Here is a 21,141-nt window from a genome sequence, read left to right as displayed (position 1 = left end):
GTGGCTTAGTGGGTTAGAGCATCGTCCCATGTATTAAAGGTTGCAGGTTTGATACCCGGTCGGGGCATGTATGGGAAGCAACCGATCAATGTTTCTCTCTTACATTGATGTTTCTCTCTCCTTCTCCTTCTCTCCCTTCCTCTCTCTCTAAAAATAAATAAAACATATCCTTGAGTGAGGATTTAAAAAAAAAACCAGATTAAGTATTTGCTTAGTAATTATTTCTGGAACACTTACTATATTTGCCAGACACAGTGCTTTGCTCTGAGGAAACAAAGATTCAGTCATCTAGCCTCTGCTTATAAAGTGACAGGACCTTTCTGGTTTAATTCATTTCCCTGTTGCTTATCTTTAATCCTTAGAAAGTTGTTTGTCACTCCATCACTCAGTAACTTTCACCCATTGCTTTTAGTTCTGCCTTTTATTACATGAGTTGAAACCACACTTATGTAGCTCCTTAATTATCTCCTTTCCAGGTTCGGACCAGTTCTGGTAGCTGTCCTCTAGGTGCTCTGTTGTGTGTCAGTGCCCAGAACAAAGCATAAAGTCAAAATACTGTCTGACAGTACAGAGTACATGGGACACGACACACAGAACTGTACTTATGTAAATTGTAGTTCACTGTTGCATCAACCACATTCATAGTTAATTTATATTCAGCTAAAATCTGAAAGTTTTAAACATGTCCAGCTGCAAAAATAGGTCTTTTTATCCTATAATTATACATAAATGCAGGGCTTTAAAAATATTGAAGTTAAATGTCATTTTGTTGGATTTGACTCCTTCCAGTTTTTCTAAATCTTTTTGAGTCTTAATTCTCTGCTCTAGTCCTTTTGGCTTTATACTGCCTAAGACACTGTGGCATTACTCATATAGAGGATATTTTACTTATGTAAAATGTATTTTGGTGTGGCTAATGTAATTGAAATGTTTTTAATTTTAAACACTTAATGAAGCCAAAACAATTAAACCAGTTTTGCACATTCTTATTTAATTCCTAGAATAAGAAATTTTAAATAGGTGGGTATAGTTTCTGGAGTTAAAGAGCAAAGAAGCACTGGCCCCTCAGAGTACAGTAATCCTTGTTGGGACTGGGTTTTGGCCTAATCCAGGAAAACGGTGAAGGGGAAAACTTAGATTTAAGCATTGTCTGTATACTTTCTTAAAATTAATTATTAAATCAATTGTTTAAAAGGTTGAAGATGATATTTTCCAACACTTCTGTGAAGAAATTGGTGTGGAAAATATTCGTGAATTTGAGAAAAAACATGTTAAACAGCAACAAGAAATTGATCAAAAAAGGTATTTTTATTTAAAAGTGTTGGTAAGCAATGTATACACATACAAATATAACTATCATTTCATAATTTAAGGGAATTATGCCTGAGGTAGTCTTTATTTCAGTTTATCAAGAAATAGCTAGTAAACATTCATATTATTATAAAGAGATCTAAATCTTTTGCTGAATTAATCCCTTTATCATTATAAAATGCCCCTCTTTATCCCTGCCATAGTCTTTGTTCTGAAGTCTACTTGAACTTCAGGAGATTTTCTGTGTGAAGAATCCTGCCCGTCACTTTTTACTGAGCTTCTCATGAAATGAACCTGGAATTCTGATTGAGATTGCAGTGGATTTATAGGTTTATTTGGGGCAAACATCTTCAGCATATTAAGTCCTCTCACTAGAACATAGACTGTCTCTTCATTTATTCTGATCATCATTTTTTTTCATTATAACTTTAAAGATTTTTTCCGTAGAACTATGTATGTTCTTATTCAGTTAATTCCTAGATACTAGTTTTTTTTCTTATGAATATCTGTTTTTATGATTTTTTTTAGTTGTCTTGTACTGATGTAGAAAATAGTATCAAGTTTTAGATAGATCTAACATCTAATAATCTCCTAAAACTTACCACTTTTAGTAGCTTATCCATTATGTATCCTAGGATGCCTCTGCCATCCAGTTGGAGATGTAGATAGAACAGGCAGTGGATGTACAAGTTAGGAGTTGCTGGGAGAGGTCCAGCCTGGAAGTATAAATGTAGGAATTATTGGCATACGGAGGGTACTTAAAAGTCATGTGACTAGATACGATCAGCAAGGGAATGAATGTAGATAGAAAAGAGATCCCAGGTGATGTTAACAAATTGAACAGATGAGAAGGAACCATTAAAAGAGAGGAAAGCCAGAGTAGTGTGGAGTCCCAAAGCCAAGTAAAGAAGTGTGTTACTCGTACACAGTCTGTATGTCTTCCTCCTGTAGCAGAAATAAACTCCTCAAGAGTTTGTTCTTAACCAGCCCTACAGGCAAAATGCTGCCCCTGCGTAACATGTCATGCTGGCTCCATCATTTCCTAAGTGGGCAGCCTTGGGCAAGATACTTACCTGTCTGTGCTTTGGTCTGTCTGTAAAATAGGAACAGTGGTATGACCTGCCTCAGAAAGTCATACAGCTTAAGTGAGTTTATTCATGTAAAAGATTTATACCAGTGCCTGGGTATAGTGATCTGTCAGCAAATGGCACTCTTCGTTTTTATCATTACTGTTGTTTTTGTTGTTGTCTTTGTATCAGTAGCATCTAGCACAGTATCTGATACAAGTCATGCTAAAATGTTTCTTGAACAAATGACTGTTAGCAGGGTGTTTGAGGGAGAGGGTGGAAAGGATGAGCTACAGTTGGTACTGGAATTCTTTAGAGGAGTTTATGAAGCTGGCAAAGTAAGGAAGTGCATAAGGAAGGAACATGTTCTTGAATTCCAAGCTTGGTTGTCTGTGAGTGAATAGCTATTTTAAATGACTGACTAAATAAGAATAATTACAAAATTGTAACTTAAAGAAAAAGAGGGGAGGAAACCTATATAAAAGAGTTAAGAAACATATCATATGCAATATATGGCTGCTGATTCAAACAAGCCAGTTGTAAAAGTAGTGAGACTCAGGAAAGTTGCCAATCATAACAATTTGATATGTAGGGAATTATCATTTTTATCTATAATAGTGTACGGTTATGTATTAAAAGTCACTTCACTTTCAGAGATACATAATAAAATAGTTACAGATGGAATTACTGAGCCCTAAACTCGCTTCAGATAACCCAGAGAGGGGAGTAGTGGTGAAGGGGGTGACAGGTGAAGCAGGACTAGCCATGAATTGATGCTTATAAGGTTGGGTGGCAGCCATATGGAGATTCAGTATAGTACTGCTCCTGCTTCTGTATTTGATGAAGTTTTCCATAATCAGTGGATTGAAGGACTATGTTTACCACTTGTAATGCTTGACTTTGTTACACTAGATTAGAATTTGAAAAACAAAAAACCAGGCTCAATATTCAACTAGAATATAGTCGCAATCAGCTGAAGAAGAAGCTAAGTAAGATCAACACACTGAAAGAAACTCTCCAGAAAGGTGGCGAAGACATCGATAACCTGAAGAAGGTAATTAACAAGGAAGCGTCTCGTCATTGAGGTGACAACTCCCCTCACTGAATACGCCTTTGTTGGGCTTCTGAGTGTTATGGGGCGGAGGGCAGATTTGAGAAATAACTTGAAGTAAAACAGGCACAGCTTCACAAATTATTAGATGTTGAAGTGGGAGAGGAGGTGGAGGGGAGATGCCATAGATGACTGACCCTAACTTGGGCAGTTGGTGGGCAGGAGGAGCAGGTTAAGGAGAGAAAATTCTGGACCTGTAAGGCTTGAATTGTCATGTGACATCTAGATAGCAGTTTCCATTTGGTAATTAAAGAGCACATAGATGACAGGGAAGGCTAGGCTTGGCTGTGGGGGTAAACTGAAACGTGTGAGAGGCTGAGGCTCTCAGGCAGAGGGGAAGGCAGTGAAGAGCAGTGGAGCCAGGATGGGATTCAGGGTGGTCACATAGGTGACCAAGAGAGCCAGAGAGGTGATAGCCTTAGAAGCCCCAGAGTGTCTGGAAGGAGGAAGTGATGAAAGTAAAATTTATTTAGTTAGAAAAGTAAAGTTTATGTCTGTCTAGTTTGCTAAGTAATAGGTCATAGTAGCAAGAACATTCTCACTGGAGAAAGGGAACAGAAGTCAGGTGGCAGCAAGGTAGGGCCAAATCCAAGGTGGACAAAGACAGTTGGTGGCCGCCAGTTTCCAAGGGCCACACTCCGTGAGGGATGAGGCGTATCGCAGAGTGACTGGTTTGGTTTTGTTGATAAGAAAGTGAGCTATTGACATGATTGATGTAAAAGATAGAAAAGCTACAGTGCACATCATCTCCACTCAGGCCGAAGAAAATTGTCTGCAAGTTGTGGATGAACTCATGACAAAGCGGCAGCAACTTCAGGACACATTTGCCGCTCAGAATTCCAGCGTTGAGAAAGTCCACGCTCAAACTGAAGAGGAGCGGAAGAAATTGTTGGCTGTTGATAGGTAATTAAGAAGTTTATCAGTTTGAAAGGCCATAACCAGAGTTTTAAAGATGTTTACCATGAATTTGACGTTTATTATAGGAAGCTTTATTGTTTGGATATGTGTCCTTTGTTGCTTTTGGTCCCACATCACACCTTTCAAACATTCTAATCTAGGGCAAAACCAGGAGAGATGCTTAGCTGTGAGTAGTGCTTTCTGGCAGATGGAAACATGGACCTGAGTAAGGATTCCCTTACCCTGCATTCCTCTTGACATAGGTACTTTCCTGGTACAGTCTCCCTCTAGTCTCTGTGTGACAGAGCATAGCAGGTGAAGGCTATGACTACATGGCTGCGTGTCCCATCTCTGCTACTTAAATACTGTGCCCTCGTTTCCTCATCAGTAAAATGGGGAGAATAGTTGGAAGGACTAGAGGAGTCACTGTTGCTGTGGCTCTCAGAACAGTACCTGACACCTGATAAGCACATGTATTTCCCATGATGATGACGGTAACACTTGGGCTCTGTTGGCTTTGTTGCACCAACACGACATCGGCTCTCCTGTGTGACTGACACAACCGTAAGTGATCAGATGAAATGTGCTCTGCTTCTGCTCAACTGCTTGGCATTTCATAATTTTCCTTACTGTTCAAAGATCTTCAGTGTTTCAAGTGTCGATGAAAGAACATCCAGCCTAAGAAGAAGTCTTATAAGAGTTTGTTTGAACCAAACTATCGACAATTGCCAGGAAGCAAAATCTCAACAGATTGAGAAAAATGCTCAAGAATAGCAGTTTTATAGCTTATTTTATACATACAATCAGAAGGAGACGCAAGAGGGTTACATAAAATTCATTGGAGGTAGATTAAGGGGGCGGGAGAAAGCAAAGCAGGGAAGTATCTGAGATGAATAAAAAGTGAGATGGAGAGACACATACTTTTACATTGGTGGGTACAGGGCAGTTATGCAACACGGACAGCACAGAGGTGGTGTGCAGGAATGAGAACAGCGAGGGGCTCTGTGGTCTCCGCTCTGGGGGTAGGCTGTACTGCCCTGAGGGGTCTGGAAAGGGGATTACCCTGACATTCTAAGGGTCTGTTATCTTAGATGCAAAACCACAACAGGCAGGCTCGCTTAAAGTAGAGATTGACCTTTGTCAGGGAAGCTACAGGCTTAGGCAGCAACCACCCACAGTGACTCACTTTGAGTTAGGGTGGTTCCTATGTGGTTACTTTCAGGCCTCCCCTGAGCTTGTCAGGTTTAGTGTGTGGACCCTTTTTGTCCACACAGGATACACCCAGAAAGTTTTTTGTCTAAGAGTCTGGAATGCAATGAAAGTTTGTTTACTCTTGATTTCTTTTTAAGTTTAAACAGAACCACATTTTTGTTTGTTGCCTTGTTCTTAAACTATATAATTCTTATTTTCTGGTTCTGTTTCTAGGTTCTCTTTCAGATCATACATTGTTTCAGCTGGTACATTCCCAAGCCCTCATTTAAGACAGGCACTACATTGGCGGTGGTGGGAGTGAAAAGTTCAGGCTGTTGGGTGGGCAGTGACCTATGGGCAAGAGATTCCCTGGGTTGAGGTACATTTAGGGAGAGGTACAGCTTGACTGGGGTGCTGAGCTCAGTACGTACACAGGTGACATATTAAAGGTTTGTACACCTGAAGCCTGTGTAATTGTATTAACCAACATCATCCCATTAAATTCAAATAAATAAATAGAAATGCAGCTTGAAAAATTGTACAGATTTAAAGTTAAAGCAAGCAGGAAAGAACAGTATTGTTTCCTGATTGAAGGAAGCTGGCTCATTGTTGAATAATTCTCCCTTGGATTAACTAAGGACTTTCAGGAGTGTTCAGGCTTCCATTACAAGCATCAGTGAGGTCACTTGAGAACGTATAGCGCTCATAAGAAAAAGTAATTTCATGTAAGTTTATAGCACATTTTTCTTATTTGGTGCAATTTTACATAATGAGTAAAATATCATCACTTTTTCATATCTGTGTTTACAGGGAAGTGGGAAAATGCCAAAAAGAAGTTGTGATCATTCAGTCTTCTCTGGAACAGAAACGCCTAGAGAAGCATAATATGCTGCTTGATTGCAAAGTTCAGGACATTGAAATAGTTCTTCTCTCGGGGTCACTGGATGACATCATTGAAGTAGAGGTATTCTAGCCAGTGATTTTAAAATGAGAGCAGTTGTGTCAAACTTAATGTAATGCCCTTTGCTGCTTAGTGAAATCCCAGTTCTGCGGATCCTTCCCTATGTTCTAAAGCCCCTTAGAGGCAGAGAAGATGCCAGCTCCTCAGACAGAAAAGAGCCAGTTGATCATGACTCCCAAGGACCAGGAATGCTGTGCAGTCCTCTTCTCTCTCTCGCTCATCCAGGCCCCTTTAGCCCACAGGATGGACCAGAGTCTCTTACCTGTATAGAGATATCCAAGAGACACCAGAGAGTTAAAGCTGTTGGGAGCTTGGATATGGGGAGGTGCCATGGGACTGCAGGCAGAGTGCAAGCCCACTGGCATTGGCAGTTCCCTGCACTCTGGAACATTGCATGTGCTGTGTGGAGGGGTCTTACTCCTCACCTTCACCAACTCAAGGTGGTTCTCATAAGAAGCACCTCCCTGAGTCATGCAGGTGGTGAGAGGGCAGGGGAGGCAAGAATGGACCCCCAGGGAATCAGAAGATAAAACCAAGGCCAACTAATGGGCATTTCTGTTGGCCTTTTTTCTTTCTCACTGCATTTGTTTCACTCAGTGCTCATTAGGTTCATTGGAAGTCTACACCCTTAGCTCTGTCTCTCATGTTAGGAAGGATATGAATGTACAGTTCAGAAAGAATATCTTAGTATCAGCTAATCCAGAAGATGCTGGAAATAGCTATTGTTTTGCCTCTTAACGTCATCTCTGAGTTGTTACTGTATTAGTGAGCTGCTTCTCTGTGTTCCGCCTTCCACATGCCTCTGCCCTCCTGCTCTGCCCTCATTCAGAAATCCGTTCGGTTCCATACAGTTTTCACTCCAGAAGAGGCCCTCAGTCCTTGGAAATCTTCAGAATGAAGCATCTATAAAACCATATTTCTCTTGCTAATATTGACCACTTCTTATAGCATAATTCTGATGTGATAATACACTCAGTCTTTTTCTCTATTTTAGCAGAGATCACATTCTAGACAGGAGGTAAGGAAAGGAGAAAGCAGTTTCTGGCCACAAATGACATAAACCCACTTCAGATGGCTTTGAGGGGAAGAGAGTAAGTGGGAAGGACTGGAAGGGAGGTGGTCTCATGCACGACAGCCCAGGAATTGAACTCATTCTGGCTCAGCATATGTTGGCTTTATTCTCTCAGTCAGCCTCCCCCATAAGGCTGCAGCTGTAACCACGAGCTTTGACCAGTGGGAAAGAGCTCTTTCCTGACCTCTCAGGAAAATCCTGGGGAGGAACTCGCTGGTTTGGGCCATGTGTCCGCTCCTCCGGGTACAGAGAGAAGGGCTGGGTCTGTAACAGCAGAAGTGGATGGGAGCAGACAAGCCATACTTCCTGTACTATGGGAAGTGATAGAAAGCCTGTTTAAAGGCAGTTCATTTTAGAAGAGGTTTGTTACAGACAGGAGAGGAGGAAGCAGTCTTAGTGACTGGCATCAAAGCCTGTGTTGTTGGTCCTAGTCTCTTTCAGTTGGCAAACCTCTGGAGGTACTCTTCACCCTGCCCACCAGGAATGTGGAATTTACTGCTTTATTAGCTTGAAAGACTTTCGTATTGGGGGGAGGGAATTTCAAAGCAGGTATGAGGACCTTAAGCTGGACTAATACTGAATTATCTAAAAAGAAAAAGGGGTCATTTTGTTCCATTTGTGCTGGTCAAGCCACACTGGAGTATTGCATCCACTTGTTAAAGCAGGATGCTTTTTAAGAGTAACATGAAAGGTAGTGAAGAGGCCCAGAACATGCCATGCTGAGCAGAGAAGGCTTGGAGACATGATCACCCTCCTCCAATGGAGACAGTCTTACCACAGGAGCGGAATCATGCTGGGGCCGGGGTGGAGGCCACAGAGTCAGGCCTCTGCTGCTGGGGAACACTTCCTGCTAGAAAGATGGTGGCCGTCATGGTGAGACCCTGATTGGAATTTTGTCAGCACATCTAGTTGTGGCCATGTAATGGGGACACTATGCAAGATATTCTATAGAATCCAGAATAGAAAAGGCACATGGCATGAACTCTCTCCAGAGGGCTGAACAGATCACTGGGTAGAAGTAATTACAACAGGTGTTATAGGAATAATTGTCTTACAACAGGTGTGAGGTAGAACCTGCGATTTCCCTTCCACTAGAGGCATTCAGAGAGTAAGTTACCTGCACCTTCCAGGGTTCTCACAAAAGATTCTTACGTGGGGAGACCATACCAGATCACTGGTTCCCAAATTACCCTGTGAGCATAAAGCATCTGGGATCTTGTTGCCTAGGAGTCTGCAGTTCTCACAGCTCCTAGGTGAGGCTCACTGTGGCTGGCCCTCTGACCAGGGTTTGAGAAGCAGGTCACCAGATGATTCATGGAAGTTTAATACAAAGTGTGATATCAAATTACATAAACAGAATCAAGAGGTTTAGGGATTTGGCATTGCATTTTGTATTCAACTTCATCTTCTATGTGATCTGTTTTAACATATGTTCCTAAAGTAGTTTCACTTGTTTTTCAGAGACTATCTAGAAAGAAATGGTGACAGTGTTTTTTCTCTCTTAATTTGTGAATCTTGGTGTTTGGCATCAGCATTATACTGACAGCCCGCCTCCAGCTGACTGCGTGCCCATTTATGTTGTCCGTCTGCTCCTTCCTTCCTTCCTTCCTTCCTTCAGAGAGTAGTACATGTTGAAACTGAAATGTGTGTTGCCAGTGATTGCCCTACGCAATCACAGTGAACACTGCCCACACTCCTCCTTCACATTCCACTTGGGAAGAGATAGGCGCACACACAGAATGGTAAGCAAAAGGTTCCTGTGTTGGGCGGTGATACAGGCTAAAGAAAGGGGAAAGCAGAAAGAATTAGGTGCCTTGGTCGAGGGCAGTTTGCAGTCTTAGATGGAGAGGCCGTCGGTGGCCTGAGCAAAGGTAGGCGGTAAGTAGACGAGGTGAGTGGCGAAATGATGCAGACATCTCGGGGATGGTTGTCCCAGCAGAGGGCAGTGTGCTGGCCCTGGGTGGCTGTGTGCCAGTCCGTGCCATTGGAGCAGAGTGAGTGCAGGGGAGTCTGGCACAGAGGGCTGGATGGCTGGGGCCGGGCCTTCATGGCCTTGCAGGCCAACGTAAAGATTTCACCTTTGAATCTGAGTGAGGTGACAGTCAACTGCAGGGTTGGAGCAGACGGATGAGCAGAGACAACCATTTTCAGATAACAAGGAAAGGGCTTCCTGTGTTTTTCAGCTGAGAACTGAAGCAGAAAGTACCCAGGCAACGATGGACATATATGAAAAAGAAGAGGCCATTGAGATAGACTACAGCCCTCTAGGAGAGGATTGGAAGGTAATTAGGTTCCTATTCATGACTAATTTGCAGTGTATTGAGTAATTAAATAATGCAGAGTAAGTTCTAGTCCATAGAGAATAAGTGCTGGGGAAAGTAGACTCCCTAATGGTTTATGAAGAAGTAGTGTAGATGGGTTACGTTTTTAAACATTCGTATCAGCATTTCCCACTGAGTGTTTTGTAGGACACTAGTACCATGAAATGTCTTGACAAAGAAGAAAGGTTTCTGTGGTCACTAGTTTTTTGAAAAGGCTACCCCCTTCTTGGAGATTCACAATGAACATCAGAGTATTTGAAAAGTCCTGCAGCAGACAAAAGTAGCCAACAAATCCAGCATCCTGAATCTGCTAGCAGTGTCCCAGTGCAGTACCTTAGTGGGTGACATCCTTCCCAGCTGCAGAGCACAGACCTGGGTCCAGGTGGTGGTCTCTAATTCAGCAGCTTGATCCCTGTTTCTCAGTCGTCCCTACAGGTGTGCAATCTTTGTGTTTGTCCTGAGGCTGCTTCTCTTAGGAGGACAGTCACTCCTTGGTTTTCCAGCCACAACCACAACCCTCAGGGAAGAGAGACCTTTTGCAGTGGTGCTGTTTTCACCATTAAGGAAGCCTGGCCTACAAAGCTCCAGCAGCTGGCCCCTCATCACAGTGGCCTGAGTTTGAACACCTGTTCATCCCTGACCAGTCACTGTTGGGTAGGCTGGGCTTAGTCTTAGACCCAGCAGGCCCACCACTCACCTCACCCCCCAGGTGCATGGGACCCATGAGGGAGAAAGGTCAGCGTGGGTTCTGTTAGGCAGGAGGAAACAGTGAATGCAGGGGCCAAGTAGCAATGGACACCATGGCTTCTCATCTCATGTGCTCCTAATTAGTATGTTCTGTCGCAGTGGCTGGGCTCCGTGATGGTGGTTGTGTTGTCTTTAGGCAATGGGAGAGAAACTTTTGTCTTTCTATAGTCTCTCTAGTGCTTCTGTATTTAGAAAGGCCTTCCCACCTCATTACCAAGTCAATGTATGGTTTTCTTTTGTTTGCCTTTACCTATTTAACTAATCTGAAACTGATTTTAGTATATGCTATGAGGTAGAATCTGTTTCTAAAAAGGTACCCAAGTTAAGCAATTTACTCAACATTTCTCAAATAATTTTCCCAATAAATTAAAATGTTACCTTGATCACATATTAATTACCTCCCTCTGGGAGGTCAAGACAATTTTCCTGGGAGGTGATGCCCCCACCCCTTCTCCCTTTCCTCCTCTCTCAAGTTAGTGCTATTTCTCGTTCGGCTTTCCGCTTTCCTGGTAACCTCCAGGTGGGTTGGATGTCTCTTCCCTGCCCCACGGTGCCTGTGCTTGCCTGTTAAGAGGATTTCAACACTGCTATAGATACTAGAGTGGAGTGTATGTCTTACTTCCCTGTGAGCTCTTGAAGGCAAAGACAGGACAGTTTTTATCGTTGAATTTTTGGTGTCTCATAGTAGATGGTCAGTATTTTTAATGAAAGAGTAAAATGAAGGTGATATATGAATTGTTGCTTTTTAGCCAGATTAAGATATGGAGAGAGGTAAAGCACATTCCAAGAGAGCAGCGTCTGTTACACTAACTAAAGCCATGAAAGGGCACAGCCCACTCAGGAAGCCACAAATAGTGCCCCTGACTGCATCAGACAGGAGTGGGCAGAATGGGAGGGAGGGAGGCGGGACCAGAGCCCTCAGGGCTCTGTGCCTGATCCCTTAGCAGGTTGGATCTAAAAGGAATGCCAATCATCGCTGTTCTTTGCCAATAATAGGCTCTAGAATCTGATAAAGAGGTGGAGGCCCACCTTAGACTCCTTCTGCAACAAGTAGCATCGCAAGAAGAGGTCCTGTTGAAGACAGCAGCCCCCAACCTGAGAGCCGTGGAGAACCTGAAGACTGTCCGAGACAAGTTTCAGGAGTCCACAGATGGTGACACTGGGTTTTAGTCATTAGCAAGCTCATACTCATGGGTGTTTGGGTTTTGATTTCTATAACATTTATCAGCAACCCCCCTGGATTGTACATTTGTTTTTACTATGTGTATTTTTTTCTCTGTTGTCTTATACTAATGTGTACTTTTAATACTGAATCACTAATTGGTTCCCTTTTGAAAGGTATTCTGCTTTAATTTAAAAACAAGTTTATTGGTTATTTTTTAACAGATAATATATTTTTATTAGCATAGTAGGCATATTAGATGCTGTATTAGAACTTGTCATTATTTAAAAATCGCCCTACCAGAAAGAAAAAGGGCTCATCAGTTGTAAGCCATATTCATGGAGTCAACGGTAATTGAATTATTTTCCATGTAGATTTTACTCAAGACAACCAAGCTCAAAATCCAATTTAAAAAATAATTTATGCTTTAAAGTTGAAGAGAAGTCCCTCAGTGGTCTCTAAAATAAACAACATTGATTCTCTCTTAGCTTTTGAGGCCAGCAGAAAGGAGGCCAGAATGTGTAGGCAAGAGTTTGAACAGGTGAAAAAAAGGAGATATGATCTTTTCAGCCAGTGTTTTGAGCACATCTCGGTCTCAATTGATCAAATCTACAAGAAGCTCTGCAGAAACAACAGTGCCCAAGTATGTATTTTTTACCCCAAAACATTAATAGGAACTTTGTGTTATTGGTGGTGCTTTTTTCTGGTGGGAAACAAATACCCACCACTTTATTTGAGTGACCCACTGACGGGACAGAATCAGTTGATGAAAACTGGTTATCACAATGGCCTGTTCTAGATCCTACCCACTCTGTCATCGGCCAGCCGGGAAGAGGCTAGATCTCTCCAGTCGTGTCTTCATGTGCAAAATGAGTGGGTTCAATCATTTGTTTTCCAAGCTCTCTTCAGCTCTGGAATTCTGTTGCCTGGTACTAATTTGATTTTCTAGAACTGCCATGGTCTCTGCAGTGAAGGTGAGGTGAGGTAGAGGATCTTGGTAAGTGGTTGAGTTGATCTGGGGTCTGTGGAGGTGACCTGAGTAACAAAGGAGAGAAAGGAACAAAAGGCCAGGTTCAAGTCTAGATATGTTCACTCTAATGATAGTCTCTGCAAATACTGTGGAGTTGAATATGGGATAAAGATGCAGATTGGGTCTTACGTATCTTTCACTCTTTCTCACGGTGTTCCTTTATCACTGAGAGATGATCCTGGAGCAGATACTTAGAATTTCAACCGGAAAAAATTCACTCAGTTTCAGTAAAGTAGGATTAAAAAGGACCTATTAACTCTGAGGGCAGGATTCATCTCTGTGTCTTCAGTACATGGCCCAAAATAGGGTGCTCAATAAACAGCTGACGAATGGACCAGTGAGTGAATTGAAGACTTTTTTTAAGACTGTGGCATGTGCTGTTGTGGTTTGAATGGCAGTCTGGTGGAAGGCCTGATCCTTCGTGTACGTTAGAATGCGCCCCCCCCCCCAAGACAACCCCTGTGGTCTGTGATTGCATGTAGAGCTAAATATATTATTTACAGGCATTGATATTTTCCCCTCAAAATGGGGGAAAACCTAACCAATAAGATATGTTACAGTTAAGCCCTGTTGCAAATCCAAGTTAAAATATACTAACTGCTTTTCTGATTTTGCTAAATAACATGTGTTTCAGGCATTTCTTAGCCCAGAGAACCCAGAAGAGCCTTACTTGGAGGGAATTGGCTATAACTGTGTGGCCCCAGGCAAACGGTTCATGCCAATGGACAACTTGTCCGGCGGAGAGAAATGTGTGGCAGCTTTGGCTCTCCTGTTCGCTGTGCACAGGTACAGTCACAGTGAGCTGTGGGATTTTGCGTCAGGGCAGAAACCAAGTGGACTCCTACAGAACCCTGCGAATCACTTGTCTTTAATTGTGTTGAGCAGTTTGTGAACACAAAACTCTTTTCTTCAGCCAGGCAGTTCAGGTGATGTTTTACGTGTACAGCAACTTAGACAAAAATCTAAGAGAATTCAGTTTTTGACAGATTCTTATTAAGTTTCTGTTAGTAGCTACTAATATTTTAGCTTTATAGAAAAGAAATAAAAATATTTGGAGTGGCCAGATGTGACATCAAAATTGCAAGAAAAACAATAACAAACCCAAATCAAACAAAAACACCCAACTTGTATATTATTTACCTCGTCCATGTTCAGAGATATGTTTAGTAAAGAATGTTAAAGTATTTCTTCTGAGAAAAATATTCCACCCTTGTTTCCACTGATGGTGGCACTGTTTGTAAAATAATCAAGAAAAATTCACTAATCACGAAGGCAGTTAACTCCAACATCCAGAGCACTGGCTGAGGGTCTCATGTGTAGATGATACTGCCTCTGTTCTTGTGGTCAGGAAGACAACATGAAAGTCCTACAGCTGACGTTTACTGGTCTCAGGAAGGGACAGGAATGGGCCATTACAGCAAAGAAAGAAACACCATTAATGCAGGGGGACTTTGGGAAAGCAGGGCAGGTATCTAAACGTGAGCCTGTGTTGAGTAAATCTTACCAGAGAAAATGATTCTTAGGTGTCGCCTCACCCACTTATTCAACAGATAACGCATTAAATATTTACCGTGTCCAGTGGTGGTTAGGCATTGGAGAGAGAGCAGAGAACAAAACCAAACCCCTGTCTCAAAGACACTTCATTCTAGGCAGGGAAGACAGATGCTAAATAAGGTTTATTACCAAATGAATTCTCTAATGTGGAAATTGTGACAAAATGACAGTGCTGTAGAGAGAAAAAGTGGGGAATGGAGATAGTAAGTAGTAGAGAAGGGTTTGCAGTATTAAAGAGGGTCATCGGGAAGGCCTCTTTGAGAAGGTAACAATTGAGCAAAGATACGAAGGAATTAAGGGAGCAAGGATGTTTAGACATGAAGATCAGCAAGTGCAAAGGCCCTGGGGCCACAGTGAGCCTGGCATCTGTCAAGAAGGGATTGTGTGCAGCAGTGGCAGGCAGGAGTTAGGGAACTACTGTTGGACCAGGGTGAGAACAGAAGGGTCAGAGACAGGCATGGAGTATGAAGGAGTCAGGATGACTCCATGGGTTTTGGCCAAATCAGCTGGAATGATAAGAGCTGCCATTAATTGAAGAGGGGGAGACCAGAGGAGGGAATAGGGTTGGAGGAACAGGTGAGTTTGATTTTGGATGAGTTGGAATTGCTGAGTAAGCTGCTGAGTATGTGAGGTGAGAGTTCAAGGGAGAGATCAGGACTCGTGATCACAAGTGTGGGAGCCACCCTCCCCACCCCGTGGATGTTATTTACAACCTTGGGGTCAGGTGAAATCAGCAAGGGAGCTCATTAGAAAGAGGGAGTGCTCTGAGCACTGAGCCCCAAGGGCACCAGTCTTCAATAGAGAGACAGGAAGTTGATGGGCAACTGGGAAGGAGCAGTGAGTAAAGGGGGTAGTAGACCCAGACCACCCCAGGTACCACCTGCAAAGGTCACGTGGGATACGGACTGAGAATTGATCCCTGGATTTAGCAGCATGCAGCTCATTGATGACCTAGACAAAAACATCCAAAAGGATGTATCTTTCTTATCTGAATATGGGGAGTCCTCTCGTCCAAGTCTTTTGTAAAACAAATGGGAAGTTGTGACTCACTTGTCCTTTTTTCTAGTTTTCGGCCTGCTCCATTCTTTGTCCTGGATGAAGTGGATGCAGCCCTGGACAATACTAACATTGGCAAAGTGAGTTTCTTTCTGCTTTTAATTTCCAACAGAATGCCTGTAATTCTTGGACCCTGAGCAAAAATAGTTTGATAATTGTTGGTTAAAAATCAAATCTAAGTTAAATATCTACAAACAAGATGGTTCAGGGTAGTTTCATTCAAGGTTTAGGGAAGCCTCAGAGTTGTTGGGGAATCTATATGAGTCGAGTGAAGATTGTGGTGCTGGGTCCCCAGAATGGCTCCTGGATAACTGGCTTCTCTCCTGATCTAGATTTTGGGATGTTAGGGTCACTAATAGGCCCCGTGGCAAACAGGACCAAGTTAGTTGTTCAATAAAGTCCAAAAATAACATAAAATTTCAGAGGAATTAAAAGTTCAAAAGTGTGCCCCCCTCCTATTTATTAAAATATATCCAATTACTGCACTTCTGTGTGATGTTTTCAGTATTTGAGACAATGAGGGAACTAAGGAAACAGTTGAACTCTTGAGAGTTCAGTTTCAGGTCAGCTTTAAAGGTCAGTGCCTAGATGTACAAAGCCACCTGGAAGGGGCTCTCAGGCCACACAGCTTGACTTTTTGACATGAGAATGGTGTCAGCCATGGAAGTATGACCAAAGGACAGAGGCAAACAACAGCAGGACCCATCACTGCCCAGGGAGGGATAGCTCTAGCTCTGGCCTGCAGGGTCCTGATGTCATAATCCTCCTGGTTCAGATTCCAGGCACGTCCATCTTCCAGGGATGACTGGGCTTTGCACTTACAGCCACTTAGCAGGAGGCTGCTCTGGCCACTGGTAGATGTTTCTCATTCATTTGTAAATTGGCGTCCTCGCTTACACCTTAGTCTCGTGAGTCTGGTTAAGGAGTCCCCCTTTAAGAGATGCACTCTTTGGGGTGCCATTCAGGTTCTGAGTCTCTGAAGCTGACCTCCTCCCTAATTTCTTTTTTTTTTAATATGTATAATTTTTATTTTTGTTTGAAGTATTACAGATGTCCCTTTTTCTCCCCAATGACCCGTTCCCCCCCCCCCCCCGTTCCTTCCCCCTCCCCAGTCCCTCTCCCCACCATTGTCTGTGTCCTTGGGTTGTGCATATATGCATATAAATTCTTTGGTTACTCTCTCCCCCTCCACCCTCTCTCCCCCCTCCCTCTGACATTTCGTCAGACTCAACTATGCTTCCATGTCATTGAATCTATTCTGCTCGTCAATTTATTAAGTTCTTTAGATTCCATGTATAAGCGAGATCATGTGATATTTTTCTTTCGCTGCCTGGCTTATTTCACTTAGCATAATATTCTCCAGGACCATCCATACTGTCCCAAAGGGTACGAGATTATTCTTCTTTACAGCTGCGTAGTATTCCACAGTGTAAATGTGCCACAGCTTTTTTAATCCACTCATCTACTGATGGGCACTTGGGCTGTTTCCAGATCTTAGCTATTGTAAACTGCACTGCTATGACTCCTCCCTAATTTCTACTTGGAGTCTCATGTGAAAGGCTTGGGAGAGCCCAGACGTTCAGAGCTGCCATCTGAGGTACCTTCTAATGGCATAATGTTGCCTCTCAGTATTTCCCAAGGTGCATTCATCTAACCCGTGCCTCTCTGGGGGCCTGCTCTCTGAGCATATCAGCGTACGTGGGAACAGGACCACTCCAGACCTACAAACTTAGTCCCCCTGAACCTTGTGGAGGACAGGCAAGAGCCACATCCTGTGACCTGCCAACTTTAGGGTAGAGAATGCAGAGAACAGGAGCACCTTGTTTCCTGAGTGTCACCCAGTCTGCGTCAGCTAACTGCGCTCCTCTAATTGCACTCCTCTAAGTGCCTTCCTCTAATTGCACCCCTCTAAGTGCCCTCCTCTAACTGCGCCCCTCTAAGTGCCCTCCTCTAACTGCGCCCCTCTAAGTGCCCTCCTCTAACTGCGCCCCTCTAAGTACCTTCCTCTAATTGCGCCCCTCTAAGTGCCTTCCTCTAATTGCGCCCCTCTAAGTGCCCTCCTCTAACTGCGCCCCTCTAAGTGCCTTCCTCTAATTGCGCCCCTCTAAGTGCCCTCCTCTAACTGCGCCCCTCTAAGTGCCCTCCTCTAACTGTGCCCCTCTAAGTGCCTTCCTCTAATTGCACCCCTCTAAGTGCCCTCCTCTAACTGCGCCCCTCTAACTGCTTTCCTCTAACTGCGCCCCTCTAAGTGCCTTCCTCTAATTGCATCCCTCTAAGTGCCCTCCTCTAACTGCGCCCCTCTAACTGCCTTCCTCTAACTGCACCCTGGGCCCGACCCATTTGATTCATTTGGGCTCTTTGTATCCCATATTCTGTTAGAGGGTAGTGGGCATCTTATCTCAGTCAACTGCATCTTTTCTCAGTGGCATTTAGGATGTCTTCCACATCTTCTAGGAAAATTTAGATGTTTGTATTAATGGCATCTCCAGGTACTAGGTCTTACTTAAGACTCTTCTATCGTTGTCTATCCTGTGTATTAAAAGCCTCTTCACTTCCAGTTGCCCTCTGAGATCTGTGTTCCTGGCTCTCCATTGCTGTACTGTGTGAGCAGTTGTGTAGCATGAGCAACTATGAAGCAGCTCCACTCCTGCTTGTGATCAGGGTGCCCAGCATTCATCCCAGGTAGCTCTCCAAGCAAAATGCATGCCTTCTGTCCGTGCACCTACCTCCTCTCCCAGTGCAGTCAGCATCGCAGGACTTCAGTCCTGCATCAGTCACCACTGTTGCCTCTAATGCTGGAGTTCCTCCTATGAACTCAGCCTCAGTCAACAGCAGTTTCCCTCCTCACATCACTCAGCTCTGCTCGTGACTCAGTGCTCACCTGAAGCTTCCCATTCCTGCTCCCAGCACTGTCCTTAGTACCTCGGGTGCCTTCGGACCCAGTACATTGGAGAAGACACATTCTAGGCCCAGGGAGGTCCAGGGCGTTGGCGAGTGTCTTACTGACTGTGGCTCGAACCCAAGTTCTTCATGGTTCTCCAGGTTCTGAGATTTGTTCACTAAGACCCATTTCCATCCAGACTGTGTTCTGTTCGTCTCATTCCTGGAGTTGAGTTGACCTTCCTGAGGAAACCACTGAGTTCACCTCTAACCAAATGACCAGGTTATGGACACGTCATTGCCATATTGGCCCCGTTTTCAGGCTTTGAGTTGGCAAAATAGGAAGTTGGAAGTTTAATTACCAGTCCTTCACCCTCGTAAAGTATCTGAGTGGTCGTTTTAACTTGTTACGAAGGCTGACTGCATATTTACAGCATAGTGTAAAGTAGAGCTTTATCCTTAAAAATACTCTTGTAGTTTCAGATCTTAGATTTAATGAGGTTTGTATTTTTCCTAACCTCTTATTTTAGAATCCGAGCTATTTCTATTTCTGTGGTTGTAGTAGGTTTACTGACCAGAAGCACCAGGAAGGCAAGAAAGTGCCCGTCACCTAAAATGGGCAGACTGAGACCTGCAGGATCCCTGTCCTCAGAGCCCAGCAATGAGGCCTTTCCTTGCTGGTGAAATGGGTGCTTTTTCTTTCCTCCCAGGTAGCAAGTTACATCAAAGAGCAGACTCAAGAGCAGTTTCAGATGATCATCATTTCCCTGAAGGAGGAGTTCTATGCCAAGGCGGATGCCCTGATTGGCATCTACCCAGAGGTGAAGATGGGGGAGGGGACAGTAAGACCACCTTCTGGTTCTTCCTGGAGACTGTAGATACTGATTGATTTCTGCAATTGATTTCTATAGGCTTAAATTATTTTTTAATCAAATAAGATTTAGAAGTAACTCCTCAACTATTTCCCTGTCCAGCACAGAGATTTTAGATATGAAAAAGCCAATTGAAAACCGCAGAGCATGTTTTTGTAAAACAATAGTACGTATTAACTACACAGAGTAAACTAAGACTGTAATTCCCATTTCTGTAATGTTTGAACACTTTAGGCAAAAATAAATGCATTGTGGTGGAACTAACAAGGAGCCATTTCTCTTCCAAAAATACCAGAAGGAGAAACAAACAGCTCCAGTTGTGTAGTGACTTTCAGCGTGAACGTGCCTGTCTTCAGCCGTTCAACATACTCGTTGTGATCGTCCCATTTTTGGACGATGAGTTGCTAAGATAAAAATAATTTCCCTTCCTGTGCCTACAAATTGTTTGGGAATCACTGAGATGTGCTGCAGTAGAGAAATGAAAACTCTCACTCCACACTGGGGAGGAAAACAGTCTTGTCTCCTTCTTGGGGTCTCTGGCCAGGCCTATAAATCAGGCTGGCGAGACAGGTTATCGAGAGAAACACAAACAGGAGCTTAAGAACGGAGCGTTGCCCTGAGTAACCCCGGGGAGGGGGGGTGGCTAGAACCTGGGCTCCTCTCCCATCGTGGGCTGAAACGGGGGAGGGAGAGGGGGGTGTGATGGGCAGGCAGCCAGGAAAAGGGTGGTAAACAAGTCAGGTTTGCTCTGCAGATTCAAATTCATAACAAATAAGGGTAGAGAAGTGTCATCTTTTACATAAATGTAAATTTCCTTTAGAAAAAGAAAACTTGTGCCTAGTTTTCAGAGCTTTTCCTGCATCTGCTGGTTCTCAGTAGCTCAAAACAGTCCATACACCAAAGAGCCCCACCGGGGCGCGGCACATCCTCGGGCCCTGTACCAGGTAATACAGAAATAAGCAAACAAAGCTGATGTAAATGCAGGCAGAAGAGGCCTTTTTAGGTGGCTACCGCGAGCTTCCTTTTTAAATGCAAATCCAGATTCACTACTGGCTCTTATTTTATGCTTAGTAACCTCTTTCCTTCCTAGAAGGACTGACTTAACTGCCTGCTCTCCCGTTTCAGCATGATGACTACATGTTCAGCCGAGTTCTGACCCTAGATCTTTCTCAGTATCCAGACACTGAAGGCCAAGAAACCGGCAGGAGACAGCAAGAGCCCCGTTAGGGTCCAGAGTGCCCGGAGCAGCTGCCAGCTGTCAGAGCAGATGACAGACAGTCATCAGTGTCATCACTGTTTAGTTCTGACTCCAATGTTCAAACAGCTGTGGGATAACAAACTTCTGGGGCAAGCAAGACAGCCGTGTGCCATTTAAGAGAAAGCTTAACCGCTAGGAGCCAAAGGTGCTGTTGCTCACTTCCCACAGGCAGAGATTCCTGTGAGTTAGTTTTGAACAATTAAAAAAAAAAAAAGTACAATTTATACCATAGTTTTAAGTTCTGTGTTGAAAGCCAGCCAGAAAAATGCTGAATTCCGCATCATCTTTACTCTGGTCCTGCCTTCTCCACTCTAGTCACCTTCAAAGGATACTCTTGGTTTCTGAATATTCTAGTCATAGGGTGTTGAACCTGCGTTTGAGAAGTTATTGCAGAGGAACTGATGTCAGTATGAAAATATCAATAAAAAAGGTTATTTCAAATGTCTCCAATCTACAATTTTATAAACAAAATTTTAAGGTTGAACTGAATTACATCTGCTTCAGAGCAGTCCACGTTTTTCTAAATGTGATTTGTTAGGAAGGCAACGAACACGGGCTTCCCCAAGTGACAACTGACTTCTCCACTAAGTCCACTGTCACAGGTGGGAAGAGAGTGGCAGAATCGTCGACAGTACTTCATTTCCATCGCGG

At 43.5% G+C, this 21,141-nt stretch overlaps 1 protein-coding gene across 1 annotated transcript in view; it reads left to right on the top strand.

The window, feature by feature from the left end:
- The window catches only part of SMC1B (structural maintenance of chromosomes 1B), a gene marked incomplete at both ends in the record, with an annotated part of 48,477 nt that extends 28,018 nt beyond the window's left edge, over positions 1-20,459 (top strand). Inside the window, 11 exons of the mRNA XM_081127839.1 lie at positions 1,196-1,302; positions 3,291-3,432; positions 4,247-4,392; positions 6,388-6,541; positions 9,794-9,892; positions 11,675-11,831; positions 12,329-12,483; positions 13,505-13,656; positions 15,491-15,560; positions 19,071-19,181; positions 20,358-20,459. Coding sequence (XP_080983965.1) covers positions 1,196-1,302; positions 3,291-3,432; positions 4,247-4,392; positions 6,388-6,541; positions 9,794-9,892; positions 11,675-11,831; positions 12,329-12,483; positions 13,505-13,656; positions 15,491-15,560; positions 19,071-19,181; positions 20,358-20,459 — 1,395 coding nt within the window. The remainder of the gene's footprint in view (positions 1-1,195; positions 1,303-3,290; positions 3,433-4,246; positions 4,393-6,387; positions 6,542-9,793; positions 9,893-11,674; positions 11,832-12,328; positions 12,484-13,504; positions 13,657-15,490; positions 15,561-19,070; positions 19,182-20,357) is intronic.
- Positions 20,460-21,141: the final 682 nt, after the last annotated feature.

This window comes from Miniopterus schreibersii, assembly GCF_964146895.1.
Source record: "Miniopterus schreibersii genome assembly, chromosome: 2".
Classification (NCBI taxonomy): domain Eukaryota; kingdom Metazoa; phylum Chordata; class Mammalia; order Chiroptera; family Miniopteridae; genus Miniopterus; species Miniopterus schreibersii.
The sequence above is the reverse complement of the archived record's forward strand: the minus strand, read 5'-3'. Positions and strand labels throughout refer to the sequence as shown.